This window comes from Squalius cephalus (genome assembly GCF_949319135.1).
Source record: "Squalius cephalus genome assembly, chromosome: 13".
In the NCBI taxonomy this organism is placed as follows: domain Eukaryota; kingdom Metazoa; phylum Chordata; class Actinopteri; order Cypriniformes; family Leuciscidae; genus Squalius; species Squalius cephalus.
This window is the reverse complement of record NC_137134.1, coordinates 27469730-27488527: the sequence shown is the minus strand read 5'-3', so window position 1 is coordinate 27488527 and position 18798 is coordinate 27469730. Positions and strand designations below refer to the sequence as shown.

Here is an 18798-nt window from a genome sequence, read left to right as displayed (position 1 = left end):
CGTGTTTTTTTAAGGCATTGGAGTATGGACAATATATTTTGATTTCATAGGTAATGAAAGCATATATCCTGAAATCCTTATGAATTTTTTTTTCCATCTTGTGTGTAAACAAAATGAAAAAAGAATTTTGCACCTGGCTTTATCATATGTTCAGATCTATCTACCGAAAATATATGCAAAATCTCGCATATTTAAAGGATTAGTTCACTTTTAAAAAAAACTTTCGCTGATAATTTACTCACCCCCATGTCATCCAAGATGTCCATGTCTTTCTTTCTTCAGTCGAAAAGAAATGAAGGTTTTTGATGAAAACATTCCTCCTATAATGGACTTCAATGGGCCCCAAACGGTTCAAGGTCCAAATGACAGTTTCAGTGCGGCTTCAAAGGGCTTTAAACGATACCAGACGATGAATAAGGGCCTTATCTAGCGAAACGATCGGTCATTTCAAAAATAAATAAAAAAGTTTAAGTTTAATCCTAGGTGTTTTAATATTAAAATGCCTAAAAGAACATTTTCGTCAGGACAGAATTTTTTTACTTTTCATAGATTTCCTATACACAATCCTGAGCGATTGAAACTGTGGTTGCTCGCGCTGCACTTGGATATCAACACACCCTATGCTCTAATATGTATGAGAGTGTGCAGTGATAACTTTTTCGATGATGATTTCAAGCGTCAAGCGTGACCTTTTCAACGTAATTGCGTATTCCATGACGTCACGAACGCGCATCACTGAACAGAGCAAGGCGAGCATTTGTGCTTATAAAACGTAAACTTTTTTATTTATTTTTGAAATGACCGATCGTTTCGCTAGATAAGACCCTTATTCATCGTCTGGTATCGTTTAAAGCCCTTTGAAGCCGCACTGAAACTGTCATTTGGACCTTGAACCGTTTGGGGCCCATTGAAGTCCATTATAGGAGGAATGTTTTCATCAAAAACCTTAATTTCTTTTCGACTGAAGAAAGAAAGACATGGATATCTTGGATGACATGGGGGTGAGTAAATTATCAGCAAAAGTTTTTTTTTAAAAGTGAACTAATCCTTCAATGAGATAATGACTCATTTGCATAATTAAACATACAAATTTCAATGTAATCATTTTTTTTATATACTTGTGTAAGTAATCAACTGAGCAAGTTTCATGGTGATATCTATTATTTAAAAATGTTACCCTATTCACCTGTAGTGTCTCGCCTTAATGAGTGAAATAAATGCCAATAAAGACGTGTGATCATTATTATACTGAAAACCTTGAGCTACTCACTTTTGACAGAAACAATGAATCTTTGATATAAGGTTCCTCTGCTGCTGATGGACTGTAGTTCATAGACTCCAATGTGTTCAGCTGTGATGTTTGTGATGGTCAGAGATCCAGTCGTCTTGTCCAGCTTCAGTCTGTCTCTGAATCTCCCACCAGCAACATCATATGTAGAGATTTCTCTGGTCTCTCCTTTGATTTCAGCTATGAGATTCTCTTGAGGTCCAAACATCCATTGTATCTGATCATCTTTTTGTATTTCAACATCAGTGTTCAGAGCGACAGACTCTCCCTCCTTTACTAATATGGTCTTATCTTCATCTGTCACAACAGCACATAGAAACAGAGAAATGAGATTTCTAAAACTGGGGGTTCTTGCCTTCTCTAAAATTGTGTTATTGCTTTAAAAGCTGTAATTCTCAGTATTCTAAATAAGTATAACTCATCTTTATTAAGTAGCATTGGTCCTAGAACCAAAACTATAATTTGTATCTTTATTATATTTGATTTCTTAAACAATTCTTCCATTACCTGAATTACCGTCCAAAATTATTTGATCATTTTACAAGTATAAAATATATGAGAGTAATGGGCTTTAAGTTCTCTAACATCCTAAACATAAATGATCACATAGCGTATACGACTCTGGGTAAATGTGAATTAGCTCAAGGATATAGGGAATTTTGGAAATATTACTAATCATAACTCATGGTCATAATTCATAAGTCGCATGTACATTTATTTTATCAATTATCGAGATTACCTTGTTCTATAACTGGTCTAATCATCAGTTATTCGTCCAGCGAATAACTGTAAGATCATCACAGTTAAGAAGGGGTATTTACAAACTCCAATAAAGTTTAGGTTCTGGCCACGAACAGTAAACTTTATGAGTTTATTAATTAAAACTACTGAATGTAGTCTAATATCGAGCTTGTAGCTGGATCTTTTGTTTCATTGACTTTAGAATGGTGGGTTTTCAAACACAGAGACAGTGAAAAGTATAAATGGATTTTAATAAATGTGACTAAAGATTATATGAGCTACGAATAGAAACGTACGTAAAAATGCAAACAATAAACACAAACAAACATTTAAACAATAATAACATATGTGATAAGAATAAAATGAAATGAAAGAAAGAAATAGAGAGAAGGGAAAATCTAGTAATTGTTACATACAGAAACCTAAAAGCCGGACCCCAGAAAAGCAGCTTTTATCAGATAAATATACTTTCAAGTCTGTTCTCTGTTTGGTTGATGCTGAAAGCGCGGACGAGGTCCTGTTTCGACTGCGTCTTCCGGTGTCGCGGGAAGCTTGAAAAGGCTCACTGAAATGTAACGTTACCGAGAAAGTTCGTCTTCATCTTCCGTGAAGGTAGAGGCAAATATAACTTAGTTGCAAAAGAACGGCAGCTACGACTTGAACATGTGTTTGTCCGAGGCCTTCCGGGATGTTCCTCGGGGAAGCGTCGCGCCGGGAGAAGAGGAGGAAGGATGAGAGCGAGGTGAGAGAGTGAGGTGAGAGAGCCCGCTGTGTTTTGAAGGAGCTAAAGTCACGCCCCCTTGCGTGCGTGACCCAATCGCCGGGGAGGACGTATTGTGGCCATGTCCTTTCATTTGGAAAGGTACACGCCTCTTCTAACTAATGCTGGCGGAATAAACTTCGTTCATAAACATTTATAAAACTGGTATTAATCAAATAATGCATCCTCTAATATTCTGTGCTAAATATTCAACACCGTTGTGTTCTTCTGAACAAAACAATACCGCGAATGACAATTCTGTTAGTCAACAACACAAAGAAACAGGATTTCTCGTGATTACATGCATATTAAACTGATTACATATCAATAAAGCTTATAGATATCGTATTTCGGGTATAAGGATCATAAGCACAGCAAGAAATACATTTTAAACATTTTAAAAAGGTACTTTTGACCACAAGTGGTCGGGCATGATAAGGAGTCTGTGTTTTGTGTGTGCAGAGTCGTGCACACGTGGAACCGCGTGGCGAACTTTGTCCTTCCTTTTCAGTGTGAATATCTTCTTGAGTTGATGAGATTACCTCAGGGGACCTGACCGAGCATCTGCTAACACTGTTGTTTTGTTTTGAGGGGTTAATCAGTACCTTTTGTTTGTTGATTAGATTTGATTAATCAACAAAAAGGCACTTAGAAGATTTTTTCACACATTATTTTTCCAAGCATATTCTTGGCAAAATGAAGAATGTGTGATTCTTAAATTTCCTTTAAAACTTTGTTGCAATCTCCTTCTGTTATTTTATTGTCTATTAACATTTCCCATGTCATTTTAATATTATGTAAACCCGTACCCTAAATTTCTATGAATATATTATATATTCATCCTATCAAATTATCTACTCTATTAATTTTACTAACTTTAATCAAAGCACAAAAGAGGGTGAATATCATCCAAAGTTTTTACGTTCATTCCATCCTTTAAATAACTTCTTATTTGAAGATAATATTTGTAAAATAGTTTTCTAGACAATACGTATCCCCCCCTAAATGTCTCCATCTCATTGTCTTCATACATTTGATAAAATCTTATAAGAAATAAGAATTTCAGGAGCGCACTCATTTTAATAGTTTTACATTAATACTTACACGTTTTACTTGGCTGTTTAGGTATCGTTTCTTCCTCTTCCACATCAGTGGCTAGAAACAGGGAAATTAGAAGATTTTAAGTGAGTTTAAAGATGAAGATAATGTTTGGTTCACCACAAGCGCTTTTAATAATCAAACAATGTACAATCACGTTTTATGTGTTAACATTAGCTTTCATTAATGTGAACTAACAACAAACAATACATGAAAACAATGTATGCATGTATATATTGTTTAATGGTCATGTATACATTTTTTATATTAACTAATAATAGCAGTATTTAAGGATATTTCCATCATACTGTTAATATTCCTTCATTAATTAAATTCATTAATTTTGTCATCATTTACTTGACCTAATGTCATTCCAAACCTGTTTGAATTGCTTCTGTGGGACACAAAAGAAGATTAATCAATATCTTTCCTTTGGTGTTCCATAGAAAAAATAACAGCAAACAGGATTGAAATGACATGAGGGCGAATAAATCATTTTTATTTTTGGGGCAGCTATTCATTTAAAGGTGCAGTAAGGGATTTCTGAGAAATATCATTGATATTTGAAATCGACCCTTCAATACCCTTCAATGCTCCCAAAACACTGTAACACAGGCAGCGACTACAGCTTGAGCAAGTATGGTTTAATTAATCAGTTTTTCTCTTGGTTTATTTCAAATTTGCTAGTTAATAATTTATTTCTTTATTTGTAGGATTAGTATGAAGGTGGGTGCCATTTATTTTGGATTTGATGTTTTTCTTCTGTTTATGTTAGTAAGGGAGTTAGCTTATTTTGCTGTACTCTTGTTTTCTTTTCTTTTAGTTTAAGTAGTTTGGTTAATTAGGAGTTAGACTGATTATGTTTGTTCTTTTGGCAATACCCCCTTCTGAATCTGATACCCCTAGTTTGTAAATAAAACTACTTTCTTTAATGAGATAATTATGTGGTTATTGCGAAACAATTCTGTGTGTGGAGACGGGGTGGCTTCATGCTGTTGCACATTCATTTCACCACCATCCATTTTTGCTGTTGCTTTCCTTCCCTAGCCTAGACCAATCAGGAAATCATAACAATTGGCACAAACACACAAAATTCACTTAACTGTTTGTTTGGGCGTTGATTTCAGTTTTCAGCAGTATTTCTCAGAAATCACTTGTTTAAAAAATGGCTTATTGCTTAAATATTGATAATTAATACTACTGATCAGATATGATGAGATAAACCAACTCACTTAATATTATCCGAAGTATCAAATCATAAAATAACACAAGTGCAGCGCCATCTTCATGGTTTCTGTGTTAAAGTCTGAAAGAATAAGCCAAATGAAGCCACACACAATGAACAGCCACAGCAGTTTAGGGTTTCATGTTAAACGTTTCTCAAACTTAGATTTAGTTCTGTGAGCTTCATAAGCAGTAATGGATGTTAACATGCTCTGCCTCTAGAAACACAAACAGGCACAATCAAACAGTCTTAATGTAGTTGTGGTTAATTTTGCATTCTATAACAGAAATTCAGTAATTGGTATATTAATATCATGCCACTCAATATTGGACAATCACATGCTTCATTGATTATTGCACTAAACTAATCACAAACAGAACATGTGGTAAAAAGATGTAGAAATGCTGAATATGAAAACTACATTAAAACTCTACTGTCAGACAATAATCAAATGTTTCTTGCTGTATCAGGTTGGCAGGTTTAATACTTACACGGTTCTGATTTCTGTTTAGATAACACATCTTCTTGTCAGTCAGCACATAGAGACAGAGAAAATAGGAGATCATTTTGAGCAGATGTCAATAACACTGGAGAACTGAGAAGATATGGTTTGATTTTTCATCTTATTTCTTCACCAACACAATTTTTGAACTCATTTGATAGCTTTATGTACAGTTTACATACATATAAAGTGGTTATTTGCTAAACATATTCCACTTTGCTGCAACGATTAAATATTATTCTTCACACTCAAACTTTTGTTGTGATTCACTATAAAAACATGCGACAACCAATGCAATTTACCATGAAATTTTTTTGACAGAAATGGTTTCTATCAACTATCGTTACTTTTTGGCAGTTTTTTTTTCTTGAACAATCCCTTTAAGTATGCATGAACAACTCAAACTAATGACCAGATAAGAGGTGATGGATTCACTGACTCACAAGACATATATCAGTGTCATTTACACAATGTCATTCAATATCATTCTCTTATTTTTCAAATACATTTGTGAGGCGCTAGGCAGTCCAGATAAAATTCAAAATAGCCAAAAAAGACAGCAGGATTATGATTTTAGGCCAACTTTTGCAATCAAAATCACAAGCAGAACTTGTGGTTAAAAAAAATAAATAAATATATATATATATATATATATATATATATATATATATATATATATATATATGGAAAATAGTTTTGGAAAATGTTTTACATTGGAAAATCTCTAGTTGTATGAGTTGTTATGCTTACCAAATAAAGGTTTTAGAGAACAGATTATGGGGCGATAGTAAAAAACACCAGCAGCTGCAACTGCAAACACCAGCAGCAGAACAACAACTATTCCTGCTTTAGCACCTGAAGACAGACCTGGTTCTGTAATGATAAAGAGAGACCGTCAGAAACAAACACTCGAAACGTCAGCAGGACTATATAACCTGAGAGAAGATGTGGTAAGTAGATCTTTATGTTAATGATGGTTAATTAATTGCATGTAAACATTAAAATCAAATATGGAGATTGAAGTTCATGTAGTCAGTATTTATCACAGATTTATTTACAGGTGTCAGTAATTTAAGACCATTCAATCTTGTGGCCCAAGCTCAGCTGTGATAATATTCAGAACACCATGAGAGTTCAAAAATTCTGTAACAATGTCAAACACATTATATATAATATTCGTTGTGCTGCACTTGCAGTTTTATTCCGTTTCATCTGTGAAACAAAAACGTGAAAAAATAATTCCTCCTTTTTTAAAGCCCCACTATGTAGGATTTCCGTTTTGGTCAAACAACGACCCCTAGAGTCGCTGTGGACTACTTGTATTTAACGTTACTGTCGTAAATACCACTCACGCAGAGCAGTCTCTTCACTCACGGCCTGATCCCCTCCCCCCTGTATACCGGTCCCCGTTCAGTCGGATAGAAGCTGTAACGAGTGGAAATAAGGTGTGGCCCCTTTAAGAGCTGCGCGCACCCTGTTTAACTTTCGGCAGTCTGTATTGTATGTGCGCCTCGAACACCCCGTAAGCGGGTTGTTTCTGTTTGACGCTCATTCTTGTCCTATTTTTGTCTATCAAGTAATGCTGTGGACGGTAGAACGTGTGACAGACAGTTACACGAGTTCGATTGGGGAATAAACACAACGCGTTACAAACAAGCGGCAACATTCTGATCTGAAAAATGAAGCCTACCCGGAAGTGCGAAAAACTGCAATACATCGAAAATCCGCTAGGGGAAGGTCCCAAAAGGGAGCAAATGTCCATAGCCCCCATGTTAAAATGTCCGTTTTCACAGCATAAATTCATGTCTTTACAGGTTGGTCCCATGGGCTTTTATTGTATTTTTCGATAGCTTTCGAGTGCCTGACAACGGCGAGGGTAGTGAATTTTTTTCTAACTCGTTAGTTTAGATCGTATTTAGATATAAAATGTATGACAATAAGGGCGTGGTTAACTTTGATTGACAGCTTGATTGACAGCTGACAAGGCAGCGCCACGGAGAATGACAACATAAGAAGCGCCATTTTTTAATACAGTTGACATATAATACTACTGTTTCTGTATCATGAAATGTAGTTTTAAGAGTTTTTCAGGCGAGAATGTAGTTGTTTAAAGCTCAAATCTGTGGTTTATTTAAAGATTTATGAAAATTGTATCCAGTTGATCCAGCGATGACCGGGTGCTCGGCGCGATGTACCCCGCCTGGAACGGTCTTACATCGGCTTGACGTTCTGAGGTTTGCCGCCAATGCCGCGGACTCTGGCGTCTCTGTAGTGGTTAAACATGAGATATAATTCATCTTGTGTGTATCTAATGGGCGATTTTTGGTCTCGTGAATCTATATTTTTTTCCCTGGGCAATCGTTTTGGCTGAGGGGAAGTTTCATAACTTTATAAGCTATTTAACTTTATGTATGGTTAAACTCGCGCTGACTTTGTATGTTTGATTGAATTGTTTGCTTTATTTGTATAGCTTCTTACACCTTTTACTTATACTTTTATAATGGCTAATATTGATAAAACTGAAATTTAACAAAAAGAGACTGGAGTTTTGTCATTTTAATACAACGAAGATGGTAATGTTGTTTACTGCAAAATCTGTTGTTTAGTACAAATGCACATATTGCCTGGACCATAAAATGTTTAATATTTTTATATTATATTTAAAATGAAAAGAGGCAGATTTGTGTTATATTTTGTTTTGTTTTTCATAAATAGGCAAACGTTATGTGCAGTTGAATATAATCAATATGCGTTGCCTGAACCACATTTGTGTGGCTATAATGTTTAAGATTTCTTTAAATGAAAACGAAAAGAGTTAGTATGGTGTTTTATAACATATTTCGTTGCCATAGACTGTAAAAAAATAGTTCGTTGCCTGAAATATACCCGGAGTAGCAGAGCGAGCTGAGTGACGCGCGCTGCGTTAGAAGGTGGGCGGGGTTAGGATTTCCCAAGATTTTCCAAGATGGCGCCGCCCATACCCCCCATAAACGGCTTCAAACCCGTTCTTCAGAAAGTCTATGGGTGACGTCACAGACGCTTTGTCCATATTTTTTACAGTCTATGGTTACAAATCGTCGGACATCGAACAAGCACAGCTAGCCTCCGAAGATGTCTACTAATCCATCAACAAGAACGCCAGGTGCTTGTCCGAGTGATATACAATATAAGCAATATACTTACAAGTCCAACAGCATGTGAGGACGTGTTGGGGGAAGTGAGGTAGCCTATGCCGTAAAGCAGTCGAATTTTGTAGTTCTTTTTGTGCGCGAGGGCTACCCGAACCCCATAGTTTAAAAGTACGATTAAAAACTATACAAACCCCGTCAGGCTATGGCAGACGTGTCATTCAACCTATTTTAAGACGATGTACCATCACAAGGGTTTTGGAAATATATTATGAAGGTTGAAAAGTTACTTAGTGTTACTTTAACACTATGCAAGCTGCTGTGGCTATGATCATGGTGCATATATATTTATTATAGTTATTGAGTTATTGACAAACGTGCAGTAAAATATATTTAATGACAGCTGATTCTTTCTGACAATATATGAACACTGGGGAATTTTTGATTGATGTGCAAGTCTGTAATTGTGTGTAAATTACTTGATCAAAGTGATTATTCAAATGAAATGCAATTATTTCAGGTAATTTGTTGTTTAAGCACTGATCCTATTCTGACTGCCATTTATTTTGGTATATGCATTAATTGTTGGTTTTAGATCTGTGAAAGGTATAGAGTATTTTACTGGTTCTGTAGAAATGCCTCTATTGAAAACAACTTATAAAAATAAATCAAAAAATAATAAATGTGTCCTCACCAGAGACAGTAACACTGAATGTCATAGGTGAGGTCCCAGTGTTGTGGCTGATCTTTAATTTATACAGTCCAGTGTCATTGATTCTTGTATACTTGATGGTCAGTGATCCATTCTGATGATCCAGCTGCAGTCTGTCTCTGAATCTCTCAGTGAGATGGGGATATGAGATCTTATTTCCATTGAATTGAGCAATAATGGAACCTTCAAACTTCCACAGTATATCATTAATTCCCTGTATTTCAGTAAGATCAGGGTTTAGAGTGACAGAATCTCCCTCCGTCACTGACACTGACTTCACTCCATCTGCATCAACACCAAACACTCCTGCAGAACAAACAGAAACAGTTTCTCAGAGATTAAACTCATATAACACTGCTGCTGATATTAGTGAATAGATTTAACAGATCCTTTAGTCTTGTCTTATAAACAATGAATTATTCAGCTGTAAACAGACAGTCTTCCTGACAAACTAATGAGAGAAAACACTCTTCATCTACATACAATCTACAGATGTGTTACATTTATTCATTCAGCTTTTACACAAATTTAAATAAAACCAATCAGTAAAACAAGGTACTCTACAGCACAACTATTCATGCTGCATTGCATGCTGGGTACCTTCACATATGCACTGTAGAAATAAGAGTATGATATTGTTTACAGTAATTTGTGTTACCCACAGTAAAACTAAGCTTTTTATAGAACAATTGTGAAAATTATTTGTAAACGTTATATATGATTACTTTGTGGTAATGCAATTAACATAATCGTGAAAACTAATGTATATCCTCTTGGGACCCTGAATAGACTTTTGTCTACTGTAGTGGACATTATATTTTAGTGAATTTCTCTGACAGGATACACGTCACATGTCACAAGCTGGGTGTCCTGTAAAGAGCACATTCAGGACTTTTCAGAGATACCAAATGTTTGGAGGTTTCACCCTGAAAACAACTTCTCCTTGGTCTTTAAAAATGCCTGACATTAATTTAGTGATCAAATCTAGCACTCTTATGGAAAATAACATATTGTAATTATAATTTAAATCTGACTACTTTTCAAATTGTATTTAAACCAACATCTCAGGAAAACTTTATGGGGTTTCAAAACAAAAAATGACTTTGTTACAGAACAAGACATTGATTTCATACGTGTCCACTGTAGAGGACATCAGGACTTAAATCATGTTTATCAGGCATTTTGGGAGACACAAAAAGTGAATGTGGAAATAAATTATACATCAATATTCCTATGAAATATTAGATATTATTATTAAAATGTTGCTAATTATTACTCCAATTATTACACTTCTTTTTTCATTAAATGTTGCTCCAAGAACACATTAATAAGCACATTAGATACAATGTATAGATGCTTTGCATTGAATGAGAATATTAATGTATGGCCATTTTACCCACATATTGCTTAAAGTAAAATGGTGTATCAATTAATTCCGTTAAATCTTTCATAACATAGTTGAGAATCATCTTTATACAAATTTTAGTTAAAATAAATCCTGAAACCCAAAAATGTATTGGTGATTGATAAAAAAAAATCCCATTGTTTTTGCCTTTACATATAATTTCATGTCATTTTATTTTTAAAACAACTGAGTCCTGGGGTTCACTACAGAGGACATAGCATAACATATGAATAAAATATTATTTTTATTATTATTTTTGTTTTTTACCATTTGTTTCTTGTGCTCTAAACAATGTGATGAGATGAAAAAAAAAAAAAAAAAAAATTCTGGGTCTCAATAGGGTATGACAGGTCAGAAATCCACAAAAGCTATGCATGAATGCTTGATTTGTTGTTGCCACCAGGGCTGGAACGAACACAAAACGAATGGGCCGCCGATGTATGAGTTTTATGGGCCGTTAAGAAATTATGAGATGTATCGGTCGAAAAAACACGTCGACCCACCTGGCATTTGCCCGGTATGCCAGATTACCAGTAGGGGTTCAGCGAAAAAATTGGCAGCTGGCAGCAGAAAGTAGCTGCTGTTGACAGCCGGCTGCCGGAAGCCCTGCCATATTAGGAGGCATAGATATATACACTAGATGTCGCCTGGTATACGGCAGTTCATTGGAACGAATGCGTCAATAGAGCCGCCATCTTGGAACAGGGGAGCCCCTCCTCTTAATGCATCAGCGTCAATGTAGACAAAGGTCTAACGGAAATAAAATCACCATAAATCGTCATGAATGCGATTTTCTAGTTTTTATGTTTCGTTCCAACGGTCAGACATGTATTTATCATTGAGTCCAGAGGAAATTTAAGGTTTTGATATTAAGTTAATTACTTATTTTTCAAAATATAATGCATTTGCTAGTAGGCCTAAGTTTATTAGTCATGCAATTTGTTGATGAATAAAATTAATTAAAATTAAGATACAATTTATACAAAATGTAATTCACTTTAAAGAAAGGCTTTAAACAGTTGACATTTTCACAAATTCCAGTGTCCTTCCACACCTCCATCCCCAGTTTGCAAGGAAGAAACAAGCCCTTGAGCCCACTGTATCCGTGTGCAAAACTCACACAAAAGATTTGTGGAATTCTATGTATAATAATCATGGATGTACTGTTTGAAGATTTACAGGGAGAGGATAAGCATACTATTAGGACTGTACTTACAGGTTACAAGCGTCACACTGTTTTTTCCATTAAAAGTATAGCCTACAATAAAAAATCAAAAGTTAGGAACAACACAGCACATCACAGCCAAAAGTGGGTATTGAGGATCAACTCCTGCATATTGTACATTCTAAACACAAGGGTTATTTCAAATAATATCTAAAGAGTACAGCACATTCACAGATCATTTTCTGTGTGAGAATCACAGTTCATTTTCTTCCTCCAAGCAGAGAAATGTACACTTAACTTATAAAAAAACAATTTGACTACTACCATCCACAGAGTAAATGTAATCCCATGCTGTCTGGTTTAGATTTCGTTCGTGTCTGTGAACATCCATATGCAGCACAAAAGTCCGGCATCATCCATGAATTCGTAGTACAGGCGGAGATAGCAGCGTTACCTAGCTACTTCCTATGACAAGACCCCTGTTCCAAGATGGCGGCGGTTTTGACGCATGTTTAGAACTCTAGGCGACATCTAGTGTATATATCTATGATTAGGAGGGACCTGCCATTTCGTGGCAGCCAAACAGTATCGTCCAACGCCGTAGCAACCAATCACTTGTAACTGGAAGTCAAGTGACAGCAACCATTGTTCAATGGTGGTGCCAGCGATAACCATACTAGAAACATGGTAAATAATGCTAGAACATTTTTTAAACTGTTTAAAACTTTCTGGCTGGCTTTTTCAAGCCAACTTAAAGTTTGTCTACGAACTTTACCATCTAGTTCAGGACTGTTGTCGATCATTCTGATTTCAGAACAACAAATACAAAGCCTAATTCAAAAGTTACAGCTGCACTGTAAAAAATATTTTTGCAATTTAGTTATTTCAACTTATTTTTGTGAGTAGAGATAACTAGATTGTCCAGACAACAAGAAATTTTAAGTTTTCTTGTCCTCAACTAGACTGAAAGTTGAATGAACAACTTAAATTGTTATTTTAACTCAAAAATGTATGTTTAAACAACTGCACTAGATTGTCTGTTGAATTAACAAGTATTATTGTTATTTTAACTTATACATTTAAGTTGAAACAACTGCACTAAATTTCCTGCTGGTTTTACTTCAATTATATTCTAATGAAGTATAAATGACTTTAATAGAAGAAAATTTACTTTGTAAAGTAAACTTAGTAAACTAAACTTAATTTATCTATATATCTTGCTGTCTGGTAGACTGCATTAAAACCTAAACTTCAATTTTATTTTAGTGTGTAACGTTAGCCTACATTAAAAACATTACTATTATTTAAAATTATGAGCACAAATTAATTAAATTACACAAAAAAATTGTATAGCTGTTTCAGTTTTTATCTTATTCATGGTCAGATTCAATACATCATGGGCGGATTTGAGCGATTCATGAAAATGAACCTCTCAAGATGATTCGGTGAATCATTTTTTTTCTCTCTGAGAATTTTTGAGAAGCCCGCGGAAACTGGATGATTTTCCCTGTTGGACCTTAGCTGCTAAGTTACGTGTCTTCAGAAGAAGTGACACAGAGTAAGTGAAAGTGGATGCAAGGTTTTAGTTCGTTTTAGAATTATATTATCCATTTCGAGTCAGAGTGTTTTTGTACATAGAAGATTCGCTGATTTGTTTTACTTCCTTGTGTTCAAGCTTCAGTCAAAAGCTGCTCGTTCGCCAACCGGAGTTACCGGACCAAACCGGATTTTTTTTTTTTTTTTTTTTTACCTCAGTTTCATCTCAGTTGCAGAGCGCCAGATATAGGTAAGTTTTCACCAAAATATTTGAATTAAAAAAGTAACTGTCAAATTGAATCGATATGGGTGATAAATATCAAGTAACGTTAATACGTCTGTGGTTTGAAATGTCACGGTTTCCAAGTTAGGCTGCTGTTCAGTGTTTGGATTTTGCCGGCCTCGCGCCATTTCGTTCATGTTTTAAGAAATTTTGATAATAGGGTGAATTACTCACGATGTTGTCACGAATTTAAGACTATTAAGTGTATTTCTGCACATAGAATATTCGCTCATTGTACTTTCTCGTGTTGACTCACAGGTTCAGTCGACTAAAGCTTGTTCATCAACCGGAATTTTTTACCTCAGTCACTTCAATTCAACTCAGTTGCAGAGCGCCAGATATAGGTAAGTTTTGACCACAATCTTTGAATTAGAAAAGTAAATGTTAACGTGAATCGATATGGGTGATGTACAATTAATACGTCTGTGGTTTTAATGTTTTCATTATTACTAACGTTATTCGGAGTTTGGATCTTGTGCCATGTCGTCGCGCTTATGTTCATGTTTTAAGAAATCTTGATAATAGGATGAATTAGTCACGATGTTGTCACGAATTTAAGATTATTGAGTGTATTTCGAATCAGAGTGTTTTGCACATAGAAGATTATCTCATTGTATTTCCTCGTGTTGACAGGTTCCGTCAAGTTGACTAAAAGCTTGTTCACCAACTGGATTTTTTACTTCAGTCATTAGGCTACATAACAGTTGCAGAGCACCAGATGCAGGTGAGTTTTCACTGTAATCTTTGGGAATTCTTAAAATTAACTATCAATTTGAATTGATGTGGGTAAAATAAGTAACTTATTATATCTGTACTTTTAAATGTGACTTTTTATTAATATGGGAAATGGTTGTGATTGACACGCACTGCATGTTATGCGTGTTTGAGTCACTTGTAATTTGAGAACACATTTAAACCATCTTCCTAAATTCATCATGTGAATCGTTTATAAACCTGTAGTCTGAAGTTTTAGGCATTTGAAAGCAAAAATATTTGGGTTAGTTCATTTAGGGTTAGTTCACCCAAAAATGAAAATTCTGTCATGCATTAATCATTTCTTGTAAAATAATTCTGTAATTACTCATCCTCATGTTGTTCCAACCCCATAACCCCTAATTTCCACCAACTGCGGAACGGCTGCAGATCTACTCCGGAACGGCGGCGGAGTCAGAAGGTTTCCATTAAACCTCAATACACACAAAAAATACACACAAGTTAATGTGTGTATTTTCATTGAATGCGGAACGGCTGCGTTCCAACTCCGGCGATCCGCAGCCCTCCGGAGCAGATACGCAGAGCTTCTATTTTTGCCAGATGCCGGAGAGCTCCGCAGCAATTCAGCACTTATATCGCGCGATCATATACTTAGATCTCGTGGGTCCTTGTGACCTCAGCTGTCAGTCATGGCCACAGCCATTCCGCAACAAATCCGGACCTGGTGGGTATTGAAGGATGATGGAGCACAGAGCCGACACGCAGCCGTTCCGCAGTTGGTGAAAATCCGGGTTAAGACTTTCGTTCATCTTTGAAGCACAAATTAAGATATTTTTGATTAAATCTGTGAGCTGTCTCACTCCTCCATAGGCTTCTAGGCAATTTCATTCTGCCGGTCCAGAAAAGTTAGTACAAACATTGTTAAAATAGTCCAAGTGACTACAGTGGCTCAACCTTAAGTTTATTAAGTGACGAGAATACTTTTTGTGCGAAAAAAACAAACAAAAATAATGGCTTTATTCAACTCTTCATTTTCTTCCATGTGGGCCTCTGACGTGAGTTCACGAGAGCGCCACGATGCATGCGCGAGAACTGAGAAGATGTTGAAAAAAGTCTGGGGTTTTTTTTTGCACAAAAAGTATTCTCGTCGCTTGATAAACTTAAGGTTGAGCCACTGTAGTCACTTGGACTATTGTAACAATTTTTTTACTAACTTTTCTGGGCTGGCAGACATCGATTACCCAGCAGTCTATGAAGGAGTGAGCCAGCTCTCAGATTTCATCAAGATGTTCCGAAGATGAACGAAAGTCTTACGGGGTTGGAACAACACCTTTAATGCTTTTCAGAGTTTCTTTTTGAAAGGAATGTTGTGAACAGGATGTTTCATGTGTTGGTATGTTGTGGGAGTGGCATTTTAGAGTGTTTAGTTTAATTGATGAATTTGTTGAAGCTTGAGTGCATAAATAATTGGTAACTTAGTTGATATTAAAATGGCATTTAAGCCAATTCATAGGTCTTTAATGTGTTTAACAATGTTTAAACGGTTTCTTTTGGAACAAAGGATGTTTCTATATTGAATGCTGTGGGTTGATCTTGTTTAATGTTATTTAACAAATTAATCCACAAGACATGCATTGAGACAGGTGTAAAACACCTTTCCAAGGTTGTTTTCTGCAATTTCATTGCAAAAAAAAATTGTATTGTATATAACACCTGATGTACTCGTTACATCATAAGAAGAATGGCATCTACGCTAATGTTAGTCTTTCTGTTTATTCCAAGGTTTACTGAAGTCAGCCGGATCCGGGCCGTATCCAGATCAGGTGGTGGACCTGCGCCTGGACCCATCTACAACTCATCCCTGAAGTGCCAGCCTCATCAGCCCTGTGAAGGCCTCATCGACACGACAGCCATCAGCACTGATCCTCAACAAACTCGTATACATACCGGCGTGACTCCGACTTCCAACCAGATGGAACTGGATAAATATTCTGAATGTTCTGATCCAATCTGACTTCTGACCTGTAACGCTGCCTGAATCATAATCATACACTGTTCGTTCTTTGGCCAGAGGAGAACTGGCCCCGACTGAGCCTGGGTTCTCCCAAGGTTTTTTTCTCCATTCTGTCACCTGATGGAGTTTTGGTTTCTTGCCACTGTTGCCTTGGCTTTTGGCTTGCTTAGTTGGGGACATTTAATATTTAACAATATTATTGATCTGCCTTAATTAAGGTGGAAGATGATGCAATTTTCTTCTAGAAACAAACTTTGTTGTATTATTTTCATGTTATCACTGTGAAGCTGCTTTGATACAATCTGTATTGTAAAAAGTGCTATATAAATAAAGGTGACTTAACTATTGTAAATTGTATCAGTGATCGATAATTTTCCTTTTTTTTTTTTTTTTTTTAATCAAATGTATTTTACAAATTAATGTTCTAGTAGTAATTAATTATTTGGTACTGCTGCAGGTTTCAAAATACTACTTTAGTTGGCTGAACTTATTAGATGTAGTTTAGAAAACTTAACTTTAGTTTGCTGAACTTATTGGATGTAGTTTAGAAAACTTAACTTTAGTTGACTTAACTTAAATTCGAAGTTAACTTAACTAAATTAAATCAGTTCATTGTACTTCATAACTTGTCAGGTAAACTTTTCCAAATTTGTCAGGTACACTTTTATAAATAAGTTAGTTTAACTTAAAAATATCCATGCAAAAAGATAACAAAAAATAATGAGTTAAGTCAACAAAATAATTTTTTACAGTGTGCTTCATTAAACAAAGACAAAAATGTATTAAAGTAGTAGGCTACTACAAATATAAAGCTGAACTTAAATGATAGCAAAATATGATTTTAAATAAAGGTAATTGATGAGACAAAGTTCATTTTCTTCTTCTTTTAGACAATACTTTCATTATATTTAAGTTAAAGTGTTGCATATTTAATATGAATAAAGAATATATATTTAATAAATACAATATGATTACATAGGAATTTTATTTCTGTATGTATAGATTTAATTATTGAACAAACACATACTCATAATAAATTATATTTACACATGTACAAGTGTGTTTTTTTTTTCGTTACTTGATTTATTTTGATAAACCTTTTTTAATCAAATAATATGAAATAATTACTAATAGAAGTATTTTAAATAAGTAGGCTACTAAATTTTATATTCATAAAATAACTTATTTGCCTGGCTAAAAGCGGCATCCACCTCCGACTTCCGATTACTAGCGGCAGCTGATGTCTGTACTGTCAGCTGGCACTGGCAGTGGCAGATATTTCCTGCTGTCAGCTGCCGATTTTTTGGAGAGCCCCCTCTTCAGATTACCAGTCCAGTAGTGATGGGAAGTCCGGTTCTTTTCCGCACGCACGCACATATTTGCAGCTCATCGGTTCCCCGTATCGAACGTGTCCGACAGAAACAGTTCTCGGTTCTGTACTGGTGATCCGAGAACTGCTGCAACACTCTTGACTCGAGAACCGTAGCATATAGGCCTGTGTGTGAAACCTTACTATAGCATACAGTCGACAAAACTAAAAGTAAGTCGATACATGTCTCCAGTATGTTTGTTATGTTATGTTAATACGATATGTTTTGATCAACACATTATAAACGTTTACTTGCACCCTTAAAACATTGGCAAGAGTTTACGTCAAAAATGTATATCAACTTACTTAGAAATTAAATGATCTGTTCCTGAATATAATGTTTTAGTATAATAATAAATGTTTAGTTTTACAATCCATTGTGTTTCCAATCTTTAAAATAATACAGTGAAAAGACAGTAGCCTATGTGATAAACATGTTTTATTTTGTTACATGTATTGATGTTCAACAAAATATAGAAACATGCATTTCGTCCCTCTGAAAAAATTGCACGCATGCTCAGCTCACCGGTTCATCTGTTCTACGAGCACAAGCTGATACCGAGAATGCGCGCACTAGGCCTACCGAACGTACAGGTACAGCTGTTCTCGGATCAACTGCTTGTGCTCGTCACTTCTCAGCAGCACATGTCTCAGTTCACTGAGTTCAGTGAGTTCAGTGAACTGTTGGATTTACTGGAGTAACATGCCTACTCCGGGATATTGGTTTATTTTGAGTCGAAGGGACTGTCAGGACTCAGGCATGTCCGAAAGTGAACTTTATAGCCTAACTTGTGGATCAGCGCTGACGCAACAAGCGAACTGTTTTGAACGATTCAGTCCGATTTAGTGTAGCCTACT

At 35.6% G+C, this 18798-nt stretch overlaps 1 protein-coding gene across 1 annotated transcript in view; it reads right to left on the bottom strand.

The window, feature by feature from the left end:
• Positions 1-18798, bottom strand: part of LOC307169806 (muscle M-line assembly protein unc-89) — a 536691-nt gene that overhangs the window by 372945 nt on the left and 144948 nt on the right. The window contains exon 6 of the mRNA XM_079890622.1: positions 9437-9733. Within this exon, the coding sequence (XP_079746748.1) occupies positions 9437-9733 (297 nt within the window). The remainder of the gene's footprint in view (positions 1-9436; positions 9734-18798) is intronic.